General features: G+C 44.3%; 2 protein-coding genes and 1 long non-coding RNA gene across 6 annotated transcripts in view; 2 read left to right on the top strand and 1 right to left on the bottom strand.

Moving 5' to 3' along the window:
* vgll4b (vestigial-like family member 4b) overlaps window positions 1-8,311 on the top strand; it is a 140,675-nt gene extending 132,364 nt beyond the window's left edge. For both annotated transcript variants that reach the window (XM_046338812.1, XM_046338806.1), the window contains 3 exons: window positions 3,626-3,866; window positions 4,082-4,211; window positions 7,303-8,311. In XM_046338812.1, the coding sequence (XP_046194768.1) occupies window positions 3,626-3,866; window positions 4,082-4,211; window positions 7,303-7,550 (619 nt within the window). In that variant the 3' untranslated portion in view covers window positions 7,551-8,311. The remainder of the gene's footprint in view (window positions 1-3,625; window positions 3,867-4,081; window positions 4,212-7,302) is intronic.
* Window positions 8,312-10,021: 1,710 nt separating this feature from the next.
* Window positions 10,022-15,073, top strand: LOC124025130. Its single transcript, XR_006837155.1, has 4 exons — window positions 10,022-10,917; window positions 11,014-11,404; window positions 11,645-11,710; window positions 11,777-15,073. It is a non-coding gene; the product is annotated as an uncharacterized LOC124025130 (long non-coding RNA).
* Window positions 15,074-21,161: 6,088 nt separating this feature from the next.
* Window positions 21,162-25,000, bottom strand: part of atg7 (ATG7 autophagy related 7 homolog (S. cerevisiae)) — a 107,266-nt gene continuing 103,427 nt past the window's right edge. For all 3 annotated transcript variants that reach the window (XM_046338791.1, XM_046338780.1, XM_046338783.1), the window contains exon 19: window positions 21,162-22,188. In XM_046338791.1, coding sequence (XP_046194747.1) covers window positions 22,156-22,188 — 33 coding nt within the window. In that variant the 3' untranslated portion in view covers window positions 21,162-22,155. The remainder of the gene's footprint in view (window positions 22,189-25,000) is intronic.

Genomic DNA, 25,000 nt, shown 5'->3' with positions numbered 1-25,000 from the left:
CATCCCCCCCTCTTTACACCCCTCTCTCTCTCTCTACATCCCTCTCTCTCTCTACATCCCCTCTCTCTACATCCCTCTCTCTCTACATCCCTCTCTCTCTACATCCCTCTCTCTCTCTCTACACCCCTCTCTCTCTCACACCCCCTCTCTCTCTCTACACCCCTCTCTCTCTCTCTAAATCCCCCCTCTCTCTCTACATCCCCCCTCTCTCTCTACATCACCCTCTCTCTCTCTACATCCCCTTCTCTCTCTACATCCCCTTCTCTCTCTACATCCCCTCTCTCTCTCTACATCCCCCTCTCTCTCTCTACATCCCCTTCTCTCTCTCTACATCCCCCTCTCTCTCTCTACATCCCCCTCTCTCTCTACATCCCCCTCTCTCTCTACATCCACCTCTCTCTCTACACCCCTCTCTCTCTTTCTCTCTCTCACACCTCTCTCTCTCTACATCCCCTCTCTCTACACACCCTCTCTCTTTCTCTCTCTCTCTCTCTACACCCCTCTCTCTCTACACACCCCTCTCTCTCTACACACCCCTCTCTCTCTACACACCCCTCTCTCTCTACACACCCCTCTCTCTCTACACACCCCTCTCTCCCTCTACACACCCCTCTCTCCCTCTACACACCCCTCTCTCTCTCTACACACCCCTCTCTCTCTCTCTCTACACACCCCTCTCTCTCTCTACACACCCCTCTCTCTACACACCCCTCTCTCTCTCTACACACCCCTCTTTCTCTACACACCCCTCTCTCTCTACACACCCCTCTCTCCCTCTACACACCCCTCTCTCCCTCTACACACCCCCCCTCTCTCTCTCTACACACCCCTCTCTCTCTCTCTCTACACACCCCTCTCTCTCTCTACACACCCCTCTCTCTCTACACACCCTCTCTCTCTACACACCCCTCTCTCTCTCTACACACCCCTCTCTCTCTCTACACACCCCTCTCTCTACACACACCCCTCTCTCTCTCTCTATCTCTCTCGCTACACACACCCCTCTCTCTCTACACACCCCTCTCTCTCTCTATCTCTCTCTCTACACACACCCCTCTCTCTCTACACACCCCTCTCTCTCTACACACACCCTCTCTCTCTCTCTCTCTCTCTCTCTCGCTACACCTCCCCCTTTCTCTCTCTCTCTCTACACCCTCCCCACCCTCAGCTGACCAGATGTGTTATGTTGGTAAATAAAGACGTTGGCTGGGGGGCAGGTGGTAGATGTAACAGTGGACTGACTGCAGATGTTTTCCTCAATACTCTCCTTCTGTAGTTGCCTTGTGGAAGAATAGACCAGCTAATGGATCTGTCGTAACATGTATCAATAGGGCTCATTGTTTACAATGTAAACAGTGTTTCCCCTTGTATTGTTGTGGTGTTGTTCTGAAATATAGCTGAACTGGTGTGTATTAAAGCAGGGGTTCTCCAACCTCTCCTCGGGGGGGAACCCCCAGGCTTCAAAAGCACTGTATTAAAGTAGAGTTGAACATGACCTTGACCTGGTGCACTATGGGAGTGGTTTCATTATAATTATATATATTTTTAATGAAACCTTAATTTAACTAGGCAAATCAGTTAAGAACAAATTCTCATTAACATGACGACATGCTGTGACGACTTCCTGTAACGTGACGACCTTCCTGTAACGTGACGACCTTCCTGTAACGTGACGACCTTCCTGTAACGTGACGACCTTCCTGTAACGTGACTTTCAATGCTGCAGAAATGTTTTGGTACCCTTCCCCAGATCTGTGCCTCGACTCAATCCTCTACGGACAATTCTTTCAACCTCATGACTCGGTTTTTGCTCTGTCGTGGATTGTTAACTGTGGTACCGTTATATAGACAGGTGTGTGCCTTTCCAAATCATGTCCAATCAATTGACTTTACCACAGCAAATATTTCTAACAGTTTTTGCTTTGTCGTTATGAGGTATTGTGTGTACATAGATTAGAAAAATGGAACCATTTCAAAGATTTGACTGAGTTACAGTTCAAACAGTACCAGTTAATAGTTTGGAGACACCTATCTACTCATTTCAGGGTTTTTATTTATTTGTACTCTTTTCTACATGGTAGAATAACAGTGAAGACATCAAAACTATGAAATAACCCACATGGAATCATGTAGTAACCAACAAAGTAAATATATTTTAGATTCTTTAAAGTAGCCACCCTTTGCCTTGATGACAGATTTGCAGACTCTTGGAATTCTCTCAACCAGCTTCATGAGGAATGTTTTGCCAACAGTCGTGAAGGAGTTCCCACATATGCTGAGCACTTGTTGGCTGCTTTTCCTTCACTCTGCGGTCCAACTCATCCCAAACCATCCTATTTGTTCAGTGTATGTACACTGTGTACAAAACATTAGCAACACCTGCTTTTTCCATGACAGACTTACCAAATGAATCCAGGTGAAAGCTATGATTCCTTATTGATGTCACCTGTTAAATCCACTCCAATCAGTGAAGATGAAGGGAAGGAGACAGGTTAAAGGATTTTTAAGCCTTCAGACAATTGAGACATGGATTGTGTATGTGTGCCATTCAGAGGGTGAATGGGGAAGTCGAAATATTTAAGTGACTACCTGGTGCCCATAGCTGTGTTGCTGTGACTACCTGGTGTCCGTTGCTGTGACTACCTGGTGTCCATAGCTGTGTTGCTGTGACGACCTGGTGCCCATAGCTGTGACTACCTGGTGTCCGTTGCTGTGACTACCTGGTGCCCATAGCTGTGTTGCTGTGACTACCTGGTGTCCATAGCTGTGTTGCTGTGACTACCTGGTGTCCATAGCTGTGTTGCTGTGACTACCTGGTGTCCATGGCTGTGTTGCTATGACTACCTGGTGCCCATAGCTGTGTTGCTATGACTACCTGGTGCCCATAGCTGTGTTGCTATGACTACCTGGTGCCCATAGCTGTGTTGCTATGACTACCTGGTGCCCATAGCTGTGTTGCTGTGACTACCTGGTGTCATAGCTGTGTTGCTGTGACGACCTGGTGTCCATAGCTGTGTTCCTGTGACGACCTGGTGCCCATAGCTGTGTTGCTGTGACTACCTGGTGTCCATAGCTGTGTTGCTGTGACTACCTGGTGCCCATAGCTGTGTTGCTGTGACTACCTGGTGTCCATAGCTGTGTTGCTGTGACTACCTGGTGTCCATAGCTGTGTTGCTGTGACTACCTGGTGTCATAGCTGTGTTGCTGTGACTACCTGGTGTCATAGCTGTGTTGCTATGACTACCTGGTGCCCATAGCTGTGTTTCTATGACTACCTGGTGCCCATAGCTGTGTTGCTATGACTACCTGGTGCCCATAGCTGTGTTGCTATGACTACCTGGTGCACTGACATCCATGGCCCTCCCTCTCTCTTCCTCCTTGTTCTCCTCCTCCTCCTCCTCGTACAACCTCCTCTTGTTCTCCTGGGTCCTCTTTCACCAGGCACCAAACAGAAGAAAACACTCAAACAGGGAGAGGGGGGTCTACCTGAGCTCGTTCAACAAGTTGTGTTTTTCGTTGCCCTATTGAATTACCTTTGTTCTCTGTCTGTCTTAGAGGGGTTGGAATAAAACAGAAGACCAGTTTTCATTGGGCAATAAAAGGTATCTTCTCCTACTCTCTACAGAGGCAAGCCTTCCAACGGAAACTATTGTAGTTCCAAGGACCCAAGGGACCGCAGCCGTAGCCCCATAGAGAGAGCCGCCGCCCCCTCCATGGGTCTCCATGGCAACCACCACCTGTACGCCCCCCACCGCCACATGTCCTGCCTGTCCATGGACCAACCTCTCGCCCTGACTAAAAACAACATGGATGCCGCCCGCACCCTCGCCATCTCGCCCACCGTCAGTCCAGTGGAACGCCAGCAGGTAGAGAGAGAGAGACAAGTCTTTCAAAGCTCAGAACATGCAGGTAAAACGTTGTCTTCAAACCACATGCAAAATGCCTAAATGTGTGTGTGTGTGTGTGTGTGTGTGTGTGTGTGTGTGTGTGTGTGTGTGTGTGTGTGTGTGTGTGTGTGTGTGTGTGTGTGTGTGTGTGTGTGTGTGTGTGTGTGTGTGTGTGTGTGTGTGTGTGTGTTTAGAATCGTCCGTCAGTGATAACGTGCGCTCCGGCCAACAACCGTAACTGTAACCTGCCTAACAACGGCTGTTCCAACAACGTGCCTAACAACGGCTGTTCCAACAACTACAGCAGGAGACCAGCCAGCAACTGTAAGTACTATACCATGATATATATTATACACAGTATATGTACATGTATGCTGTAAGTAGCATACTACTATAATATTATAACATACAGTGCCTTGCGAAAGTATTCTGCCCCCTTGAACTTTGCAACCTTTTGCCACATTTCAGGCTTCAAACATAAAGATATAAAACTGTATTTTTTTGTGAAGAATCAACAAGTGGGACACAATCATGAAGTGGAACAACATTTATTGGATATTTCAAACTTTTTTAACAAATCAAAAACAGAAAAATTGGACGTGCAAAATTATTCAGCCCCCTTAAGTTAATACTTTGTAGCGCCACCTTTTGCTGCGATTACAGCTGTAAGTCGCTTGGGGTATGTCTATCAGTTTTGCACATCGAGAGACTGAAATTTTTTCCCATTCCTCCTTGCAAAACAGCTCGAAAAATACAGTTTTATATCTTTATGTTTGAAGCCTGAAATGTGGCAAAAGGTCGCAAAGTTCAAGGGGGCCGAATACTTTCGCAAGGCACTGTACAGAACCACAAGATCTTGCCGACAGGTCGCCTCGCTTCGAGTCCTTAGCAAACTCTGCAGTGTTTCGTTTTTTAAAATTTATTATTTCTTACATTGTTACCCCAGGAAATCTTAACATACAGCCGGGACGAACTACAGGATATAAGAGCGACGTCAACTTGCCAACATTATGACCAGGAATATGTCTTTCCCGAGGCGGATCCTCTGTTCAGACCTCCACCCTGGACAGTGGATCTAATCCCAGAAGCCGACCCAAAACAACGTCGATGCAGAAGAGGCAGACTGAGCGGCCTCTTGGTCAGGCTCCGTAGACGTGCACACCGCCCACCGCTTCCGAGTATACTACTCGCCAATGTCCAATTGTCTCTGGACAACAAGGTAGACGAAACATGGTTCTTTCGGGATATGTTGTCGGAATCGGTTCAGCCACCGAGCTTCTCCGTGCATCGCGCCGACAGAGATTAACACCTCTCTGGGAACAGGAAGGGCGGCGGTGTATGCTTTATGATTAACTCATGGTGTATTTATGATAACGTACAGGAACACAAGTCCTTCTGCTCACCCGACTTAGAATTCCTTACAATCAAATGTCGGCCATATTATCTCCCCAGAGAATTCTCGTTGGTTATCATCACAGCTGTGTACATTCCCCCTGAAGCAGACACCATGACGGCCCTCATGGAACTACACTGGACTCTATGTAAACTGGAAACCATATATCCTGAGGCTGCATTTATTGTAGCTGGGGATTTTAACAAAGCTAATCTGAAAACAAGGCTCCCTAAATTCTATCAGCATATTGATTGCAGCACTCGCGCGGACACTACACTCGACCACTGCTACTCTAACTTCCACAATGCATATAAGGCCCTCCCTCGCCCTCCCTTTGGGCAAATCTGACCACGACTCCATCTTGCTCCTACGGTCTTTATAGGCAGAAACTCAAACCGGTTGTATCCGTGACTAGAACCATTCGACACTGGTCTGACCAATAAGAATCCACTCTTTAAGATTGTTTTGATCATGCAGACTGGGATATGTTCCGGTCAGCCTCAGAGAATAACATCGATCTATACGCTGACTCAGTGAGTGAGTTTATACGGAAATGCATTGGAGATGATGTACCCACTGTGACAATTAAAACCTACCCAGAAACTGTGGATGGATGGCGGCATTCCCGCAAAACTGAAAGTGCGAACCGCCGCATTTCACCATGGAAAGAGGTCTGGGAATATGGCCGAATATAAATAGTGTAGTTATTCCCTCCGCAAGGCAATCAAACAAGCGAAATGTCGGTATAGAGACAAAGTGGAGTTGCAATTCAATGCAAGACGTATGTGGCAGGAAATAACGGACTAGAAAAAGAAAATCAGCCACGTTACGGACACTGACGTCTCGCTTCCAGACAAACTAAACACCATCTTTGCCCGCTTTGAGGATTATACACCGTTGCGGCCCGCTAACAAGGATTGCGGCCCCCTCCCCTTCTTCTCCGTGGCCAACGTGAGTGAGACATTTAAACATGTTAACCCTCACAAAGCTGTCGGTCCAGACAGCATCCCTAGCTACGGCCTCAGAGCATGTTCAGACCAGCTGGCTAGTGTGTTTGCGGACATATTCAATCGCTCCCTATCCCAGTCTGCTGTCCCCACATGCTTCAAGATGACCACCATTGTTCCTGTACCTCAGACTATTTACATAGTTTTTCACTGCTGCTAATCACTGTCTATGTATAGTCCCTTTACCCCTACCTACAAATTACCGGTACCCCCTGTATATAGCCTTGTTATTGTTATGTCATTTTGTTGTTACTTTTATTTACATTACATTTTTTTTACTTGTTTAGTTAGAAAATATTTTCTTCTTTCTATTTCTTGAACTGCATTGTTGATTTGTGAGGAAACGTTTCATGGTAAAGTCAACACCTGTTGTTTTCGGCGCATGTGACAAATACAATCTGATTTGAATGAAAGGACTCGTCATAGATATAACCGGTTTTAGCATGGACATTACCATCGAGGGCTTCCACCATGTTAAAGTAGTCAACTGGGTGGGGATTCAAATGTGTTGGGAGCGATCGGCCAATGATCAGAGAGTCTTCTTCAAAGTGGGTTGCCTATTATGGCAACGGCTTTAAGCTATATCACCGCCATCTAGTGGCCACAAGAGTTAGTTCAGGATTCCAGCACAGCAGGTGGCAGTAAAATCAACCATGTAAGCTTTTATGCTTTTTTCTTCAAACACAAAGGAAGAAGGAAATGGACTACTTTTAAAATGGATATAGTCTCAATGAAGCTGTCAGATGCCATAATGACACGGATACAAACATGAGACCTCTATTTTAAGTCTTAAGGTTCTATCAGTTTGTCCAAGGGAAAAAAACCACCGGAATGGACTGTTCCACGGCCAGCCGTTATGAAACAGGTCTCTCTGACAGTAGGCTGGTTTACGGGTCAATACATGTATAGTCCTGTAGTAGATTTAATGAACATGTGTCTGTGTCGTTTGCTTCTTCCTCCTCTCTCCTCACACAAAAGTGAAATGTCCTCTCCTCTTCTCTCCTCTTCTCTCCAGCCAATAGGGCGTGTGTTGACCCGGTGATCGAGGAGCATTTCCGTCGCAGCCTGGGGAGGAACTACAAGCAGCCGGAACCCGTCTCTAACTCTGTGTCCATCACCGACTCTGTGGATGACCATTTCACCAAGGCCTTAGGAGAAACCTGGCTGCAGATCAAAGCCAAAGGAAGCTCCTCCTCCTCCCCTGACTCCTCCCCCAACAGTCACATGGTCAACCACAACCACTCCCCTTCGGTTGTGTCCTGAAGGGAGGAGCTAGAGTAGGCCAGTTATACGCCACCCTGTTCACTGTAACCACAGGGCTGGTTGACCCGCTGCTGGGAGGGTATTGTTGGTTTTGCTCCAGCCCTACACTAACGCCGTCTAACACACCTGGAGCAAGATACGGAGGAGTAACTGATTTTAGATCAGGGTCGTGTTCACTTCCTTTTCTGTTGTTAATGAGCTATAATGTGCACAAATGCATACGACCCTGCTTTATAACAGGGCTGGAGTAAAACCCTGCATCCTCTGAGTAGCTCTCTAGCTGGGAAGAGGGGTTGTCCTTGGTCCCTGGTATGACTACCCTGAATGATTTTGGCCCCACAGAGAGCTGTGTTAATAGCTAGCTATATAGCCATGTACATAGAGGATAGAGGGGGGTTTCCTTTTTGGCATTTAGTTGGATTGTATTATTTGGTTGAAGTAGGTTTGTTATTGGTTTGTGTTATTGGATGCCCAAAAAACGTTGACAAGAAAAGCGTTTGTTTCTATCCTATGGATTCTATATGGAGAAGCAGCTCAGCCAACCACGTGCCTTCGTTACCAAAGAGAACTCGGAATGCAAATCTGTCACCCCATTTAAAAAAATAAGCCATTATTTAATTTCATCCATCTGATTCATTTTCCTTTCCATCTCTCTGGCACCCCACTGTAAAGTCTCCCGTCCTCTACCCTCCTCCTCTCCTCCCATCTCCTCTTCTCTCCTCTCTCCTCTACCCTCCTTCTCTCCTCTACCCTCCTCCTCTCCTCCCATCTCCTCTTCTCTCCTCTCTCCTCTACCCTCATCCTCTTCTCTCCTCCCATCTCATCTCCTCTCCTCCCATCTCCTCTCCTCCCATCTCCTCTCATCTCCTCTCATCTCCTCTCCTCCCATCTCATCTCCTCTCCTCCCATCTCCTCTCCTCCCATCTCCTCCCATCTCCTCTCATCTCCTCTCCTCCCATCTCCTCTTCTCTCCTCCCATCTCCTCTTCTCTCCTCCCATCTCCTCTACCCTCCTCCTCTCCTCTCTCCTCTACCCTCCTCCTCTCCTCCCATCTCCTCTTCTCTCCTCTCTCCTCTACCCTCATCCTCTTCTCTCCTCTCCTCTCCTCCCATCTCCTCTTCTCTCCTCCCATCTCCTCTTCTCTCCTCTCTCCTCTACCCTCATCCTCTCCTCTCCTCCCATCTCCTCTCCTCCCATCCCTCATCCTCTCCCATCTCCTCTCCTCCCATCTCCTCTTCTCTCCTCCCATCTCCTCTCCTCCCATCTCTCTCTCCTCTCCTCCCATCTCCTCTCCTCCCATCTCCTCTCCTCCCATCTCCTCTTCTCTCCTCTCTCCTCTACCCTCATCCTCTCCTCTCCTCCCATCTCCTCTCCTCCCATCTCCTCTCCTCCCATCTCCTCTCCTCCCATCTCCTCTCCTCTCCTCCCATCTCCTCTTCTCTCCTCTCTCCTCTACCCTCATCCTCTCCTCTCCTCCCATCTCCTCTCCTCCCATCTCCTCTCCTCCCATCTCCTCTTCTCTCCTCCCATCTCCTCTCCTCCCATCTCTCCTCTCCTCCCATCTCCTCTCCTCCCATCTCCTCTCCTCCCATCTCCTCTCCCTCCTCCCATCTCCTCTCCTCCCATCTCCTCTCCTCCCATCTCCTCTCCTCTCCTCCCATCTACCCTCTTCTCTCCTCTCTCCCATCTACCCTCATCCCTCTCCTCTCCTCCCATCTCCTCTCCTCCCATCTCCTCTCCTCCCATCTCCTCTCCTCCCATCTCCTCTCCTCCCATCTCCTCTTCTCTCCTCTCTCCTCTACCCTCATCCTCTCCTCATCCTCCCATCCTCCCATCTCCTCTCCTCCCATCTCCTCTCCTCCCATCTCCTCTCCTCTCCTCCCATCTCCTCTTCTCTCCTCTCTCCTCTACCCTCATCCTCTCCTCTCCTCCCATCTCCTCTCCTCCCATCTCCTCTCCTCCCATCTCCTCTCCTCCCATCTCCTCTTCTCTCCTCTCTCCTCTACCCTCATCCTCTCCTCTCCTCCCATCTCCTCTCCTCCCATCTCCTCTCCTCCCCTCCCATCTCCTCTCCTCCCATCTCCTCTCCTCCCATCTCCTCTCCTCCCATCTCCTCTCCTCTCCTCCCATCTCCTCTTCTCTCCTCTCTCCTCTACCCTCATCCTCTCCTCTCCTCCCATCTCCTCTCCTCCCATCTCCTCTCCTCCCATCTCCTCTCCTCCCATCTCCTCTTCTCTCCCTCTCTCCTCTCCTCCCTCATCCTCTCCTCTCCTCCCATCTCCTCTCCTCCCATCTCCTCTTCCTCCCATCTCCTCTACCCTCCCATCTCCCATCTCCTCTCCTCCCATCTCCTCTTCTCTCCCTCTCCTCTACCCTCATCCCTCTCCTCCCATCTCCTCTCATCTCCTCTCCTCCCATCTCCTCTCCTCCCATCTCCTCTTCTCTCCTCCCATCTACCCTCATCCTCTCCTCTCCTCCCATCTCCTCTCCTCCCATCTCCTCTCCTCCCATCTCCTCTTCTCTCTACTGATTTGCACTAATGTTGAGGGACCTGGGATTTTTACATATCAACCTCACGATGGAGACGCTACACTCTACATGCTGATAACATACGCTATAACAATACTTTTATAAGTTCAGAGATTCGGTTCTGTGACGTTGCATCATGTGGTCAAAACCACCTTTTCATTCTGGGGCGGAGATGAGAGATGGCGGAGCATCTTTCTCTATTCTAACATCTGGTCTGTTCTTTTTGATTTTCTATTCCTCATGAGGCATTTGTTGAATTAGGTACCATTTCGGATGCAACCAATGAGAGAGCTCTCTCTCTCTCTTTCTCTTTCTCTCTCTGCAGTTTGGTTGGTAGGTAGATTTGGGCTCTATGGTTTAGAATAGAGCTCCTCTCTCTCTCTCTCTCTCTCTCTCTCTCTCTCTCTCTGCAGTGTGGTTGGTAGGTAGATTTGGGCTCTATGGTTTAGAATAGAGCTCCTCTCTCTCTCTCTCTCTCCCTCTATGCAGTGTGGTTGGTAGGTAGATTTGGGCTCTATGGTTTAGAATAGAGCTCCTCTCTCTCTCTCTCCCTCTGCAGTGTGGTTGGTAGGTAGATTTGGGCTCTATGGTTTAGAATAGAGAGCTCTCTCTCTCTGCAGTGTGGTTGGTAGGTAGATTTGGGCTCCATGGTTTAGAATAGAGCTCCTCTCTCTCTCTCTCTCTCTGCAGTGTGGTTGGTAGGTAGATTTGGGCTCTATGGTTTAGAATAGAGCTCCTCTCTCTCTCTCTCTGCAGTGTGGTTGGTAGGTAGATTTGGGCTCTATGGTTTAGAATAGAGCTCCTCTCTCTCTCTCTCTCTCTGCAGTGTGGTTGGTAGGTAGATTTGGGCTCTATGGTTTAGAATAGAGCTCTGCAGTGTGGTTGGTAGGTAGATTTGGGCTCTCTCTCTCTCTCTCTGCAGTGTGGTTGGTAGGTAGATTTGGGCTCTATGGTTTAGAATAGAGCTCCTCTCTCTCTCTCTCTGCAGTGTGGTTGGTAGGTAGATTTGGGCTCTATGGTTTAGAATAGAGCTCCTCTCTCTCTCTCTCTGCAGTGTGGTTGGTAGGTAGATTTGGGCTCTATGGTTTAGAATAGAGCTCCTCTCTCTCTCTCTCTGCAGTGTGGTTGGTAGGTAGATTTGGGCTCTATGGTTTAGAATAGAGCTCCTCTCTCTCTCTCTCTGCAGTGTGGTTGGTAGGTAGATTTGGGCTCTATGGTTTAGAATAGAGAGCTCTCTCTCTCTGCAGTGTGGTTGGTAGGTAGATTTGGGCTCTATGGTTTAGAATAGAGCTCCTCTCTCTCTCTCTCTGCAGTGTGGTTGGTAGGTAGATTTGGGCTCTATGGTTTAGAATAGAGCTCTCTCTCTCTCTCTGCAGTGTGGTTGGTAGGTAGATTTGGGCTCTATGGTTTAGAATCTCTCTCTCTCTGCAGTGTGGTTGGTAGGTAGATTTGGGCTCTATGGTTTAGAATAGAGAGCTCTCTCTCTCTGCAGTGTGGTTGGTAGGTAGATTTGGGCTCTATGGTTTAGAATAGAGAGCTCTCTCTCTCTGCAGTGTGGTTGGTAGGTAGATTTGGGCTCTATGGTGTAGAATAGAGCTCCTCTCTCTCTCTCTCTGCAGTGTGGTTGGTAGGTAGATTTGGGCTCTATGGTGTAGAATAGAGCTCCTCTCTCTCTCTCTCTGCAGTGTGGTTGGTAGGTAGATTTGGGCTCTGTGGGTTGAAGGTTAGAACAAATAACCATACAGAATAAGACGTGTTTGTTTTTAAATAGCTGGTATCTATTCATGTTTAATTAGACATTTCAATCTTAATACTAGACTTTGTTCTAGCTGTATTTGTGTTCAGTAATAGTCGTATGTTTCACTTACTGCTGGTACAGTTATACTCCATGTTATTATGTAGGTATCTTCAGTCATATTCTCTCTGGGAGCAGCCAGCTAGCGACACAGAGGACAGCCTTCTATACTGCTCTATCTCATCAGTTGGGAGTATAATCTGCAACGTTAACGTGATGTCTCTACGTCGTTAACGTGACGTCTCTACGACGTTAACGTGACGTCTCTACGACGTTAACGTGACGTCTCTACGACGTTAACGTGACGTCTCTACGACGTTAACGTGACGTCTTACGACGTTAACGTGACGTCACTACGACGTTAACGTGACGTCTCTACGACGTTAACGTGACGTCTCTACGACGTTAACGTGACGTCTCTATAACGTTAACGTGACGTCTCTAACGTTAAACGTCTCTCTAACATTAACGTGACGTCTCTATAACGTTAAACGTCTCTCTAACATTAACATGACGTCTCTATAACGTTAAACGTCTCTCTAACATTAACATGACGTCTCTATAACGTTAAACGTCTCTCTAACATTAACATGACGTTTCTATAACGTTATTAATAATCCCTGGTACAGGATGCGACAGAGTTTTTTTTTCATGACTGAATAAGAGAAAGGAATGAAACAACCAGCCAGAGAGATGGACCTTATTTAGTATTTTCGATGTTGTTTCTTCTTCTCTGATGAACAACTGTGTTGTGTAGCGGTAGTTAGTGCTAGGTAGCGCTAGGTAGGGTAGTTAGCGCTAGGGAGCGGTAGTTAGCACTAGGTAGCGGTAGGTAGCTGTAGTTAGTGCTAGGTAGCGGTAGTTAGTGCTAGGTAGCGGTAGTTAGTGCTAAGTAGCGGTAGTTAGTGCTAGGTAGCGGTAGTTAGCGGTAGTTAGCGCTAGGTAGCGGTAGTTAGCGCTAGGGAGCGGTAGTTAGCACTAGGTAGCGGTAGGTAGCTGTAGTTAGCGGTAGGTAGCTGTAGTTAGCAGTAGGTAGCTGTAGGTAGCAGTAGGTAGCTGTAGTTAGCCGTAGATAGCCGTAGTTAGCGGTAGATAGCGGTAGGTAGCCGTAGTTAGCGGTAGGTAGCCGTAGTTAGCGGTAGGTAGCCGTAGATAGCGGTAGATAGCCGTAGTTAGCGGTAGGTAGCGGTAGGTAGCCGTAGATAGCGGTAGATAGGCTGCGGCAGGTTGTGAAACTGACTTGTCCTTTACCTCCTGTACCAAAGCAGCAGACATTCCTTCCTGTAGGAAACCTAGTACAGGTGTTTCATTCTTCTCAGCTACTAACTTATTAACGGAAAGGTGGTGATTAGGGTTGTGAAATTCCAGAAATGTTTCCAAAATTCCCAGATTTCCCGGAAATTCCGGTTGGAAGATTCTGGAAAATCCAGGGATCCTCCAACCAACTAGAATTTCTCTGGGGGTGCTAGAACATGATAAAGCTCTAAGGGTTTATGAGGCACTTTTCATCTTAACGCTTTAAAACCCTTCATACATGTCCTTACATTCCATCATCCCAACTCATATCCTTTGGACATTTTAGCATATTTACATTTGACTAAAGCTACACTTCCTAAATGCTACCCTATGTCCTAGGCAGCGCCCTACGTTTGACCAGCCCTTCATCTCCTCAGAGGAAGACGAGCAAGAGGAAGACGTTTGACAATATTCTCTTTTGGTGCTTTTCTCAAACGTGTCTGTCCAAAAGTAGTGCACTTATGTAGGGAATAGGGAACCATTTGGGATGGAGCTGAAAACATATTCTCTGAGGGCCGGGATCCAGCTGCCAGTCAGCTGTTGTTGTTGTTATTATTATTGACTTTTAATGTTTAATGAGTTTAGATGTAAAGAAACTCTTCTAATCTATAGTAGTTCATAACAGATGAATCGGTCTGTACTTTCTGTAAATGTTACGAGAGAACGTTTTATTTAGGCCATTGTGGTGAAATGAACTGTCTTTAATGCATGAACACAGAGGGAAGGGGACACTAGTGTCCTGAAGTCATTTATCCTAAAACACATTTCATTACCGTCACTAGGTAGTAGTAGGGTTGCCTCATTTCTAATAACTTTTCCTAAAATTCCCAGGTTTTCAAAAAAAAAAAAAATAAATCCCGGTTGGAAGGATTCACAGGATCAGGAGGGAGAAGCAGAAAATGTGTGAATCCTCCAAACAGAATCTGGCCGTTTTTTGGGGAAAGTTAACGTTATTTTGGAGTCTCTCACTTGTTCTGCTTCGGGCAACACAATTCCCTACACGCTGTAGGAAAATCACTTCATGACAAAGTCTTTTTTTTTTTTATATAGGTAACTATAAGACCATCATTACGCTGTGCGTAACGAAATGTACAGAGAACATTAAACAATCATAGGTATTTTTGGAGGATCAATGAATTTGTTAATGACATGTAGCTATTTAATTTCCCTTATTTCTTTTTGTCCAATCATGCATTTTATAACGTCTTGTTTTTGGTGTAAAAAAAAAAAACTTTTTTTTTTTAGAATGTTTTTTTTATTTTTTTTTAAAGGTTAAAGTGCAGGAACACAGAAATGATTTGAAAACACTGCATTGATGATAGCCACTTGTGTATTTTGGCAGTTATAATGTTGCATAAAGGCCACTCAGCAGACAGTCTACAAAGACAATAACGGTTATGTCCCAACATATATAAGGAATTGTCTCATTTGTAACCAACCCTCTTTATTTCAACCATGTGCCTCTTGAGACAATTGAACAAAAAAATATATCGTTGTCATCCAACTTGTTTGACTTCTTTTTGTGATCCAGTAATAACAGGTGTATAAGCCAGATGGTCATCCAACCAGTTTGGGATAAAGATGCTACTGTATTAGCTCTGTTATTTAATGGAAGATCCCAGGAAGACTGTGTGCTTCCACATCTATGATATGCATCCAAAATGGCACCGTTTCCCTGTATAGTGTACTAGTCAACAGCAGATACGAAGGGAATTTAGGTACCATTTCAGGTGCAACCAATGAGACACTAAATAAACAGTATTCTGTATTCTACTGTCCATGCTGTTAGTACATCTGTGTTAAACTTTCATTTTGTGGCCTTGTTCCTCCAACTAAAAAGGTTTTGGCAGGCCAACTTTTTTTTTGTACTTAAGATGAACAATAAACTGCTCTTAAACCTCAAGTTGTGTCTCGGGTCTGATCACTTATGCTATTTGGTTATAATACTGTTTCTGGTCACTTTGTTATTGGTTATTACTGTTTATTACCAAGTCTGAGTCTGTCCCTAGCGTTCAATAATGACTGTTTATTACAGAGTCTGTCCCAGTACTACACTAGTTATTACAAGTCTGTCCCAGTACTACACTAGTTATTACCAAGTCTGTCCCAGTACTACACTAGTTATTACCAAGTCTGTCCCAGTACTATACTAGTTATTACAGTCTGTCCCAGTACTACACTAGTTATTACCAAGTCTGTCCCAGTACTATACTAGCTATTACAGTCTGTCCCAGTACTACACTAGTTATTACAGTCTGTCCCAGTACTACACTAGTTATTACAGTCTGTCCCAGTACTACACTAATTATTACAGTCTGTCCCAGTACTATACTAGTTATTACAGTCTGTCCCAGTACTACACTAGTTATTACCAAGTCTGTCCCAGTACTATACTAGTTATTACAGTCTGTCCCAGTACTATACTAGTTATTACAGTCTGTCCCAGTACTACACTAGTTATTACCAAGTCTGTCCCAGTACTACACTAGTTATTAGTCTGTCCCAGTACTACACTAGTTATTACCAAGTCTGTCCCAGTACTACACTAGTTATTACAGTCTGTCCCAGTACTACACTAGTTATTACCAAGTCTGTCCCAGTACTACACTAGTTATTACCAAGTCTGTCCCAGTACTACACTAGTTATTACAGTCTGTCCCAGTACTACACTAGTTATTACCAAGTCTGTCCCAGTACTACACTAGTTATTACCAAGTCTGTCCCAGTATTACACTAGTTATTACAGTCTGTCCCAGTACTACACTAGTTATTACCCAGTCTGTCCCAGTACTACACTAGTTATTACCAAGTCTGTCCCAGTACTACACTAGTTATTACCTAGTCTGTCCCAGTACTACACTAGTTATTACCGAGTCTGTCCCAGTACTACACTAGTTATTACCAAGTCTGTCCCAGTACTACACTAGTTATTACCAAGTCTGTCCCAGTACTACACTAGTTATTACAGTCTGTCCCAGTACTACACTAGTTATTACCGAGTCTGTCCCAGTACTACACTAGTTATTACCAAGTCTGTCCCAGTACTACACTAGTTATTACAGAGTCTGTCCCAGTACTACACTAGTTATTACAGTCTGTCCCAGTACTACACTAGTTATTACAGTCTGTCCCAGTACTACACTAGTTATTACAGTCTGTCCCAGTACTACACTAGTTATTACAGATGTAGTATAACTAGTTATTACAGTCTGTCCCAGTACTACACTAGTTATTACAGTCTGTCCCAGTACTACACTAGTTATTACCAAGTCTGTCCCAGTACTACACAGTTATTAGTCTGTGCATACATTCTAGTTATTACAGAGTCTGTCCCAGTACTACACTAGTTATTACAGTCTGTCCCAGTACTACACTAGTTATTACAGTCTGTCCCATGTACTACCACTAGTTATTACAGTCTGTCCCAGTACTACACTAGTTATTACAGTCTGTCCCAGTACTACACTAGTTATTACCAAGTCTGTCCCAGTACTACACTAGTTATTACAGTCTGTCCCAGTACTACACTAGTTATTACAGTCTGTCCCAGTACTACACTAGTTATTACAGTCTGTCCCAGTACTACACTAGTTATTACAGTCTGTCCCAGTACTATACTAGTTATTACCAAGTCTGTCCCAGTACTACACTAGTTATTACAGTCTGTCCCAGTACTACACTAGTTATTACAGAGTCTGTCCCAGTACTACACTAGTTATTACCGAGTCTGTCCCAGTACTACACTAGTTATTACCGAGTCTGTCCCAGTACTACACTAGTTATTACAGAGTCTGTCCCAGTACTACACTAGTTATTACAGAGTCTGTCCCAGTACTACACTAGTTATTACCGAGTCTGTCCCAGTACTACACTAGTTATTACAGAGTCTGTCCCAGTACTACACTAGTTATTACCAAGTCTGTCCCAGTACTACACTAGTTATTACCAAGTCTGTCCCAGTACTACACTAGTTATTACAGTCTGTCCCAGTACTACACTAGTTATTACAGTCTGTCCCAGTACTACACTAGTTATTACGGAGTCTGTCCCAGTACTACACTAGTTATTACCAAGTCTGTCCCAGTACTACACTAGTTATTACAGTCTGTCCCAGTACTACACTAGTTATTACAGTCTGTCCCAGTATTACACTAGTTATTACCAAGTCTGTCCCAGTACTACACTAGTTATTACAGTCTGTCCCAGTACTACACTAGTTATTACAGAGTCTGTCCCAGTACTACACTAGTTATTACAGTCTGTCCCAGTACTACACTAGTTATTAATGGTATATTTTATGTGTTAATAGATACTAGAACGTGGTGGATCAGTCGGGTCACTTGTTATTACTACATTAGAACGGCTATTAGTATGTTGAGCTATATATATATATATATATATATATATATATAAACAGTTGTAAAGTACTTAAGTATAAATACTTTATAATAAGTAGGTTTTGGGGGTATCTGTACTTTACTTAACTATTTATATTTTTGACAACTGTTTTACTTCACTACATTCCTAAAGAAAAGTATAAACTTTTTTACTCCATACATTTTCCTCTGACACCCAAAAGTACTCGTTACATTTTGAATGCTTAGCAGGACAGAACATTTTAAAAATCGATGCACTTGTCAAGAGAATATCCCTGGGCATCCCACTACTGCCTGTGATCTGGTGGACTCACTAAACACACACTGTTTGTAAATTATGTCTGTGTTGGAGTGTGCCCTTGGCTATCTGTACAATAAAATGTCTGGTTTGCTTAATATAAGGAATTGGAAGTGATTTATACTTTTACATAAGACAGAATTGGTCCATTACTCTACCATCAGCATGACGCACAGGAAGTGGGTGTCCTTCTGTAGCTCAGTTGGTAGAGCATGGCGCTTGTAACGCCAGGGTAGTGGGTTCGATCCCCGGGACCACCCATACGTAGAATGTATGCACACATGACTTTAAGTCGCTTTGGATAAAAGCATCTGCTAAATGGCAATTATTATTATTATTATATTAAGTGGGATTCGTCGGTCCAGGCGATGTTTTTCCACTCAATTGTCCAGTGTTGGTGATGGCGTCGCTGCTTCCTGTTCTTACCTGATAGGAGTGGAACCTGGTGTGGTCATCTGCTGCAAATAGCCAATCAGAAACCGGGATATCGACGAGTTGTGAGTTCCATGATGTCGTTCTGCACACGACTTGTTGTACTGTGCCGTTATTTGTTAGTTTGTGAGATACTGTCTCCGGTGGGCCTGGGACCAGCGATCATAACACACTCAAGTCACTTAGAATGGGACAAATTAGTGAACTAACGTTCAATCAAACAGTAACGGGATGCCTGTCCGCCTGCTTTACATAGCGAGCCACGGCCACCGGACGCCGCATCTGCAGGAGCGGTATATATAACTGGCCGTATATGTAATATATAAATATATATATAATATATATATAAGAGCCTTCAGAAATTATTCACACCCCTTCCCTTTTCCACATTTTGTGTTACAGCCTGAATTCAAAATGTATTAAATATATTTATTTATTTTTTGACAGTGAAATATCTCATTTACATGAGTATTTTACACCCCTTTGGCAGCGATTACAAAACTGTGAGTATTTCTGGGTAAATCTTGAAAGCCTTTGTTCACACTGAAGGCTTTTTAAATGTTCAAATCAGTTGTATTTTTCTAGTCCGTTTTGTAAACACTGACTGTCCCAATCAAGTTTTTACAACCGAATCAGATCGGTGTGTTCAGACAGCAGTCATTTCCTGATAAGGCTACGCTAGTTGTCATAGTAACGACGGGTGCGGTGGTGCAAGCTGATTGGTGGTGCGGCGGTGCAAGCTGATTGGTGGTGCGGCGGTGCAAGCTGATTGGTGGTGCGGCGGTGCAAGCTGATTGGTGGTGCGGCGGTGGTCGCGCTTCCTTTATCACTCAGACGTTATGTAGCAAGCTAAGGTGACAACGATTCCTGTCATGGACGTTTCCCGGTTGCTTTTAAAGGTTCAAAATTATAGTGTGACAAACACTTTGAAAACCTTAAAAAAAATAACAAGATGGTTCAACTTTCAAAATGGGAGTTAGTTTGTAAACAAGTACCGAGCTAGTTAGTTATACCACATGCGCAAGCAACAAGATATGCAGAATAACAGCCTAAAAAACAGTTAGGGGGGGGGAAAGAACAGATTCTAATCAGATATGCAAATAAATAGGATTTGAGTCACTTCAAACTGCCAATGGGAACACGGCTTAAGGGCTTTCCACACCTGGATTGTAGCATAATTGAACAGTCTTTTTAATGTTCTTCAAGCTCTGTCAAGTTGGTTGTCGATCAAATGCTAGAAGCCATATTCAGGCCATTAGATTTTCAAGCCGATTCAAGTCAACTGTAACTTGGCCACTCTGGAACATTCAACGTCGCCTTGGCAACCCCGGTGTAGATTTGACCTTGTGTTTTAGGTTATTGTCCTGTTGAAAGGTAAATTCATCTCCCCGTGTCTGTTGGAAAGCAGACTGAACCAGGTTTTCCTCGAGGATTTAGCTCTGTTATGTTTATTTTTTATCCTAAACAACTCCCTAGTCCTTGCTGATGACAAGTAAACCCATAACAAGATGCAGCTTCCACCATTCTTGATAATATGAAGGGGTTCTCAGTGATGTGTTGTGTTAGATTTGCCCCAAACATACTGCTTTGTATTCAGGACAAAAAGTTCACATTTTTTGCAGCATTACTTTAGTGCCTTGCTGCAAACAGGATGCATGTTTTGGAAAATGTTTATTCTGTACATACTTCCTCATTTTTCACCCATTTAGGTTAGTGGAGTAACTACAGGGTTGATCCATCCTCAGTTTTCTCCTGTCACGGCCATTAAACTCTGTAACTGTTTAAAAGTCACCATTGGCCTCATGATGAAATTCCTGAGCGGTTTCCTTCCTCTCCGGCAACTGAGTTTGGAAGGACGACTGTATCTTTGTAGTGACTGGGTGTATTGACACACCATCCAAAGTGTAATTAATTATAACAGTGCAGCGACGCTCCCCATCCAACCTGACAGAGTTTGAGAGGATCTGCAGAGAAGAATGGGAGAAACTCCCCAAATACAGGTGTGCCAAGCTTGTAGCAACATACCCAAGAAGACTCTAGGCTGTAATCGCTGCCAAAGGTGCTTCAACAAAGTACAGAGTAAAGAGTCTGAATCCTTGTGTGATATGTCCATACATTTTTAAAATATACATTTCAGTTGATTTTTAAAAAAATACAAAATTTGCAAACATTTCTAAAAACCTGTTTTTTCTTTGTATGTACACACCTGCTCTTTCTATGACAGACCAGGTGATGATTCCTTATTGATGTCACCTGTTAAATCCACTTCAATCAGTGTAGATGAAGGGGAGGAGACAGGGTTAAAGAAGGATTTTTAAGCCTTGAGACATGGATTGTGTACGTGTGCTATTCAGAGGGTGAATGGGCAAGACGACAGATTTAAGTGCCTTTAAACAGGGTATGGTAGTAGGTGCCAGGCACACCTGTTTGAACGTGTCAAGAACTGCAACGCTGCTGGGTTTTTCCACACTCAACAGTTTCCCGTGTGATTCAAGAATGGTCGACCACCCAAAAGGACATCCAGCCAACTTGACACAACTGTGGGGAAGCATTGGAGTCAACATGGACCAGCATCCCTGTTGAAACGCTTTCGACACCTTGTACAGTCCATGCCCCGAAGAATTCAGGCTGTTCTGAGGGCAAAAGTGGAGCAGGGAAGATTCAACTTAGGAAGGTGTTCTTAATGTTTGGTACTCAAGTGTGTGTGTGTATATATATATATATATCTACGTTGTGAGTGGCTACCTGGTTGATCCTGCCAGTAGCATATGCTTGTCTCAAAGATTAAGCCATGCAAGTCTAAGTACACACGGCCGGTACAGTGAAACTTATATATATATATATATATAGATGTGGTTAATGTAGATGAAATGAAGAGGACAACATCCATACAGGGAACATTTAATTTGATTTACATCCAATGTAAGAGTCAAATATGGCTTTTATCTGTACTTGACAAAGATGATACAAAAAAAAAAAAGAACAAGATACGACATGACAAAATATGGAGAACTGTACGGAGGAGTGGTGGCATCATTCTGTGTTTCACAAACCGTGATACCTACCCCTCGGGGGTTGTAAAAGCAGTTCCTATTGTATGTTGTACTGGTATGTATGTAGGTCTACATCAAGCCATATTTACACAGTGTAATCATCTGGATGGACGTAAATGTGTGAAAAGTCCCTGAAACTGGAAGAGCAATAGTAAAGAGCGTACCTGTGTTACATATATATATATTTATATACTGTATGTTACAGGAGAAGGTCAATCTGGGAAATGTATACGTTCCCAACTGTTAAGGAGTCAGCGTATGGTACAAGTGAAATCAGTTGACAGACAGTGAGCTGGATCGTAATCAGGACAACTTATCTGGGAAAAACAAATAACAAACGATTCAAGATAGACTGAAAAGCATTTAAACATTTTCAGCAATCTTCAAAATATATCTTTACATTCCCCTTCAGAACACGGAAGGAACAGAACAGAACGTCTCACCATATTAGTTGTCATGAGAGTGACACTGATGGTTTATTAGATGATAATATTATCAGTGGCATTTTAAAGATGTTTTTTTTTCATCCTGTCCGATGATACCCAACGTCAATTCAAAACAGTTTCAGAAAATACTGGAAGACCCTTATATTCTTAATTCAACTATGACCACTTCAAATGTTGTTAGCCGTTATTAAAACTGTATCGGGGGGGCATACGTAAACACCAACTGGGGTTTAGAAAATAATAATAGTGAAGAAGGCCCATTATATATGTTCTGAACTCTGACCAGAAGAGAGGAGAAGTGACGGCTTGTTGGAACGCAGTAGAATGTGTTCCGTGTTCCGATTCTAGAACTCTTGATGTTTCGGGTTCCGTCCTCCCTCTCAGATGCTCTCATCATCACTCATGTCCCAAATCTAAAGACAAGAGAGGAAGAAAAGGAATGAGTTTGCTTCCATTATAAAGGGACTGTACAGAAAGCCATCGCCAAGCCCTGAATATGACCACAGATGATCCATTGTATTGGCCTGATACTGTAGTGGCCTCTCTCACAAGGAAAATACGATTCTTCAAAAATGGCAGTTGGGAGGAGGCAAGATCGTGTGCTACGCGTGGAACAACAGGCACAGCTGTTTACACTAGTTACCACAGCCACAAAGGTAGGTTAGCGGAGGGGTGAGGTTTAAAATAACAGTTAAAGATGAGAAATTGTAGAAATAGGTAGGCTTTATGACTGTGGTAACTAGAGATGACCAGGCACAACTCCGATATATAGTGTTTTTTTCTCAAAGTTGCCGGGAAGTCAAGTGTCCTGCATATGTCTGTACACTGGGAACAACGTAATCATTATGAAAGTTCGTAATCATTATGAAATAAATCTCACGTAGCAAATAAATCTCAGTAAGACCAAAATAATGGTGTTCCAAAAAAGGTCCAGTCGCCAGGACCACAAATACAAATTCCATCTAGACACCGTTGCCCTTGAACCCACAAAAAACTATGCATAAACACGTAACTATGCATCCCTCGGCCTAAACACGTAACTATGCATCCCTCGGCCTAAACACGTAACTATGCATCCCTCGGCCTAAACACGTAACTATGCATCCCTCGGCCTAAACACGTAACTATGCATCCCTCGGCCTAAACACGTAACTATGCATCTCTCGGCCTAAACACGTAACTATGCATCCCTCGGCCTAAACACGTAACTATGCATCCCTCGGCCTAAACACGTAACTATACATCCCTCGGCCTAAACACGTAACTATGCATCCCTCGGCCTAAACACGTAACTATACATCCCTCGGCCTAAACACGTAACTATGCATCCCTCGGCCTAAACACGTAACTATGCATCCCTCGGCCTAAACACGTAACTATGCATCCCTCGGCCTAAACACGTAACTATACATCCCTCGGCCTAAACACGTAACTATACATCCCTCGGCCTAAACATCAAACTATACATCCCTCAAACTATACATCCCTCGGCCTAAACATCAAACTATACATCCCTCAAACTATACATACCTCGGCCTAAACATCAAACTATACATCCCTCAAACTATACATCCCTCGGCCTAAACATCAGCACCACAGGTAACTTCCACAAAGCTGTGAACGATCTGAGACACAAGGCAACAAGGGACTTCTATGCCATCAAACGGAACATACAATCTGACATACCGATCTGGCTAAAAATACTTGAATCAGCCCTTTATGGTTGTGAGGTCTGGGGTCCGCTCACCAACCAAGAATTCACAAAATGGGACAAACACCAAATTGAGACTCTGCACGCAGAATTCTGAAAGAAATATCCTCCGTGTACAACGTAAAACACCAAATAATGCATGCAGAGCAGAATTAGGCCGATACCCACTAATTATCAAAATCCAGAAAAGAGTTGTTAAATTCTACAACCACCTAAAAGGAAGTGATTCCCAAACCTTCCACAACAAAGCCATCACCTACAGAGAGATGAACCTGGAGAAGAATCCCCTAAGCAAGCTGGTCCTGGGGCTCTGTTCACAAACACAAACACACCCCACAGAGCCCCAGGACAGCAGCACAATTAGACCCAACCAAATCATGAGAAAACAAAAACATAATTATTTCCAATGTGTCATGTAGTTAACAAAGAAACAGAGTAAACTAGAATGCTATTTGACCCTGAACAGAGAGTACATAGTGGCAGAATACCTGACCACTGTGACTGAACCAAACTGAAGGAAAGCTTTGACTACGTACAGACTCAGTGAGCATAGCCTTGCTATTGAGAAAGGCCGCCGTAGGCAGACATGGCTCTCAAGAGAAGACAGGCTATGTGCTCACTGCCCACAAAATGAGGTGGAAACTGAGCTGCACTTCCTAACCTCCTGTCCAACGTATGACCATATTAGAGACACATATTTCCCTCAGATTACACAGATCCACAAATATTAGAGAGTCGAGGTCGAGCGATTATAATTTTTCAACGCCGATAGCGATTATTGGAGGGCCAAAAAAGGCGATTTTCTTATATTTATTTATTTCTAATAATGACAATTACAACAATATTGAATGAACACTTATTTTAACTTAATATAATACATCAATAAAATAAATGTAGCCCTAAATAAATAATGAAACATGTTCAATTTGGTTTAAATAATGCAAAAACACAGTGTTGGAGAAGAAAGTAAAAGTGCAATATGTGCCATGTAAAAAAGCTAACGTTTCAGTTCCTTGCTCAGAGCATGATAACATATGAAAGCTGGTGGTTCCTTTTTAACATGAGACTTCAATATTCCCAGGTAAGAAGTTTTAGGTTGTAGTTATTATAGGACTATTTCCATCTATACCATTTGTATTTCATACACCTTTGACTATTGGATGTTCTTATAGGCACTATAGTATTGCCAGTGTAACAGTATAGCTTCCGTCCCCCTCCTCGCCCCTACCTGGGCTCGAACCAGGAACACATCGACAACAGCCGCCCTCGAAGCAGCGTTACCCATGCAGAGCAAGGGGAACAACTACACCATGTCTCAGAGCGAGTGACGTTTGAAACGCTATTAGCGCGCGCTAACTAGTTAGCCATTTCACTTCGGTTACACCAGCCTCATCTCAGGAGTTGAAAGGCTTGAAGTCATAAACAGCGCAATGCTTGACGCACAACGAAGAGCTGCTGGCAAAACGCAAGAAAGTGCTGTTTGAATTTATGTTTACGCGCCTGCTTCTGCCTAC

This window comes from Oncorhynchus gorbuscha, linkage group LG03 (assembly GCF_021184085.1).
Source record: "Oncorhynchus gorbuscha isolate QuinsamMale2020 ecotype Even-year linkage group LG03, OgorEven_v1.0, whole genome shotgun sequence".
NCBI classification, from domain to species: domain Eukaryota; kingdom Metazoa; phylum Chordata; class Actinopteri; order Salmoniformes; family Salmonidae; genus Oncorhynchus; species Oncorhynchus gorbuscha.
This window is presented reverse-complemented; position numbering and strand designations above follow the sequence as displayed.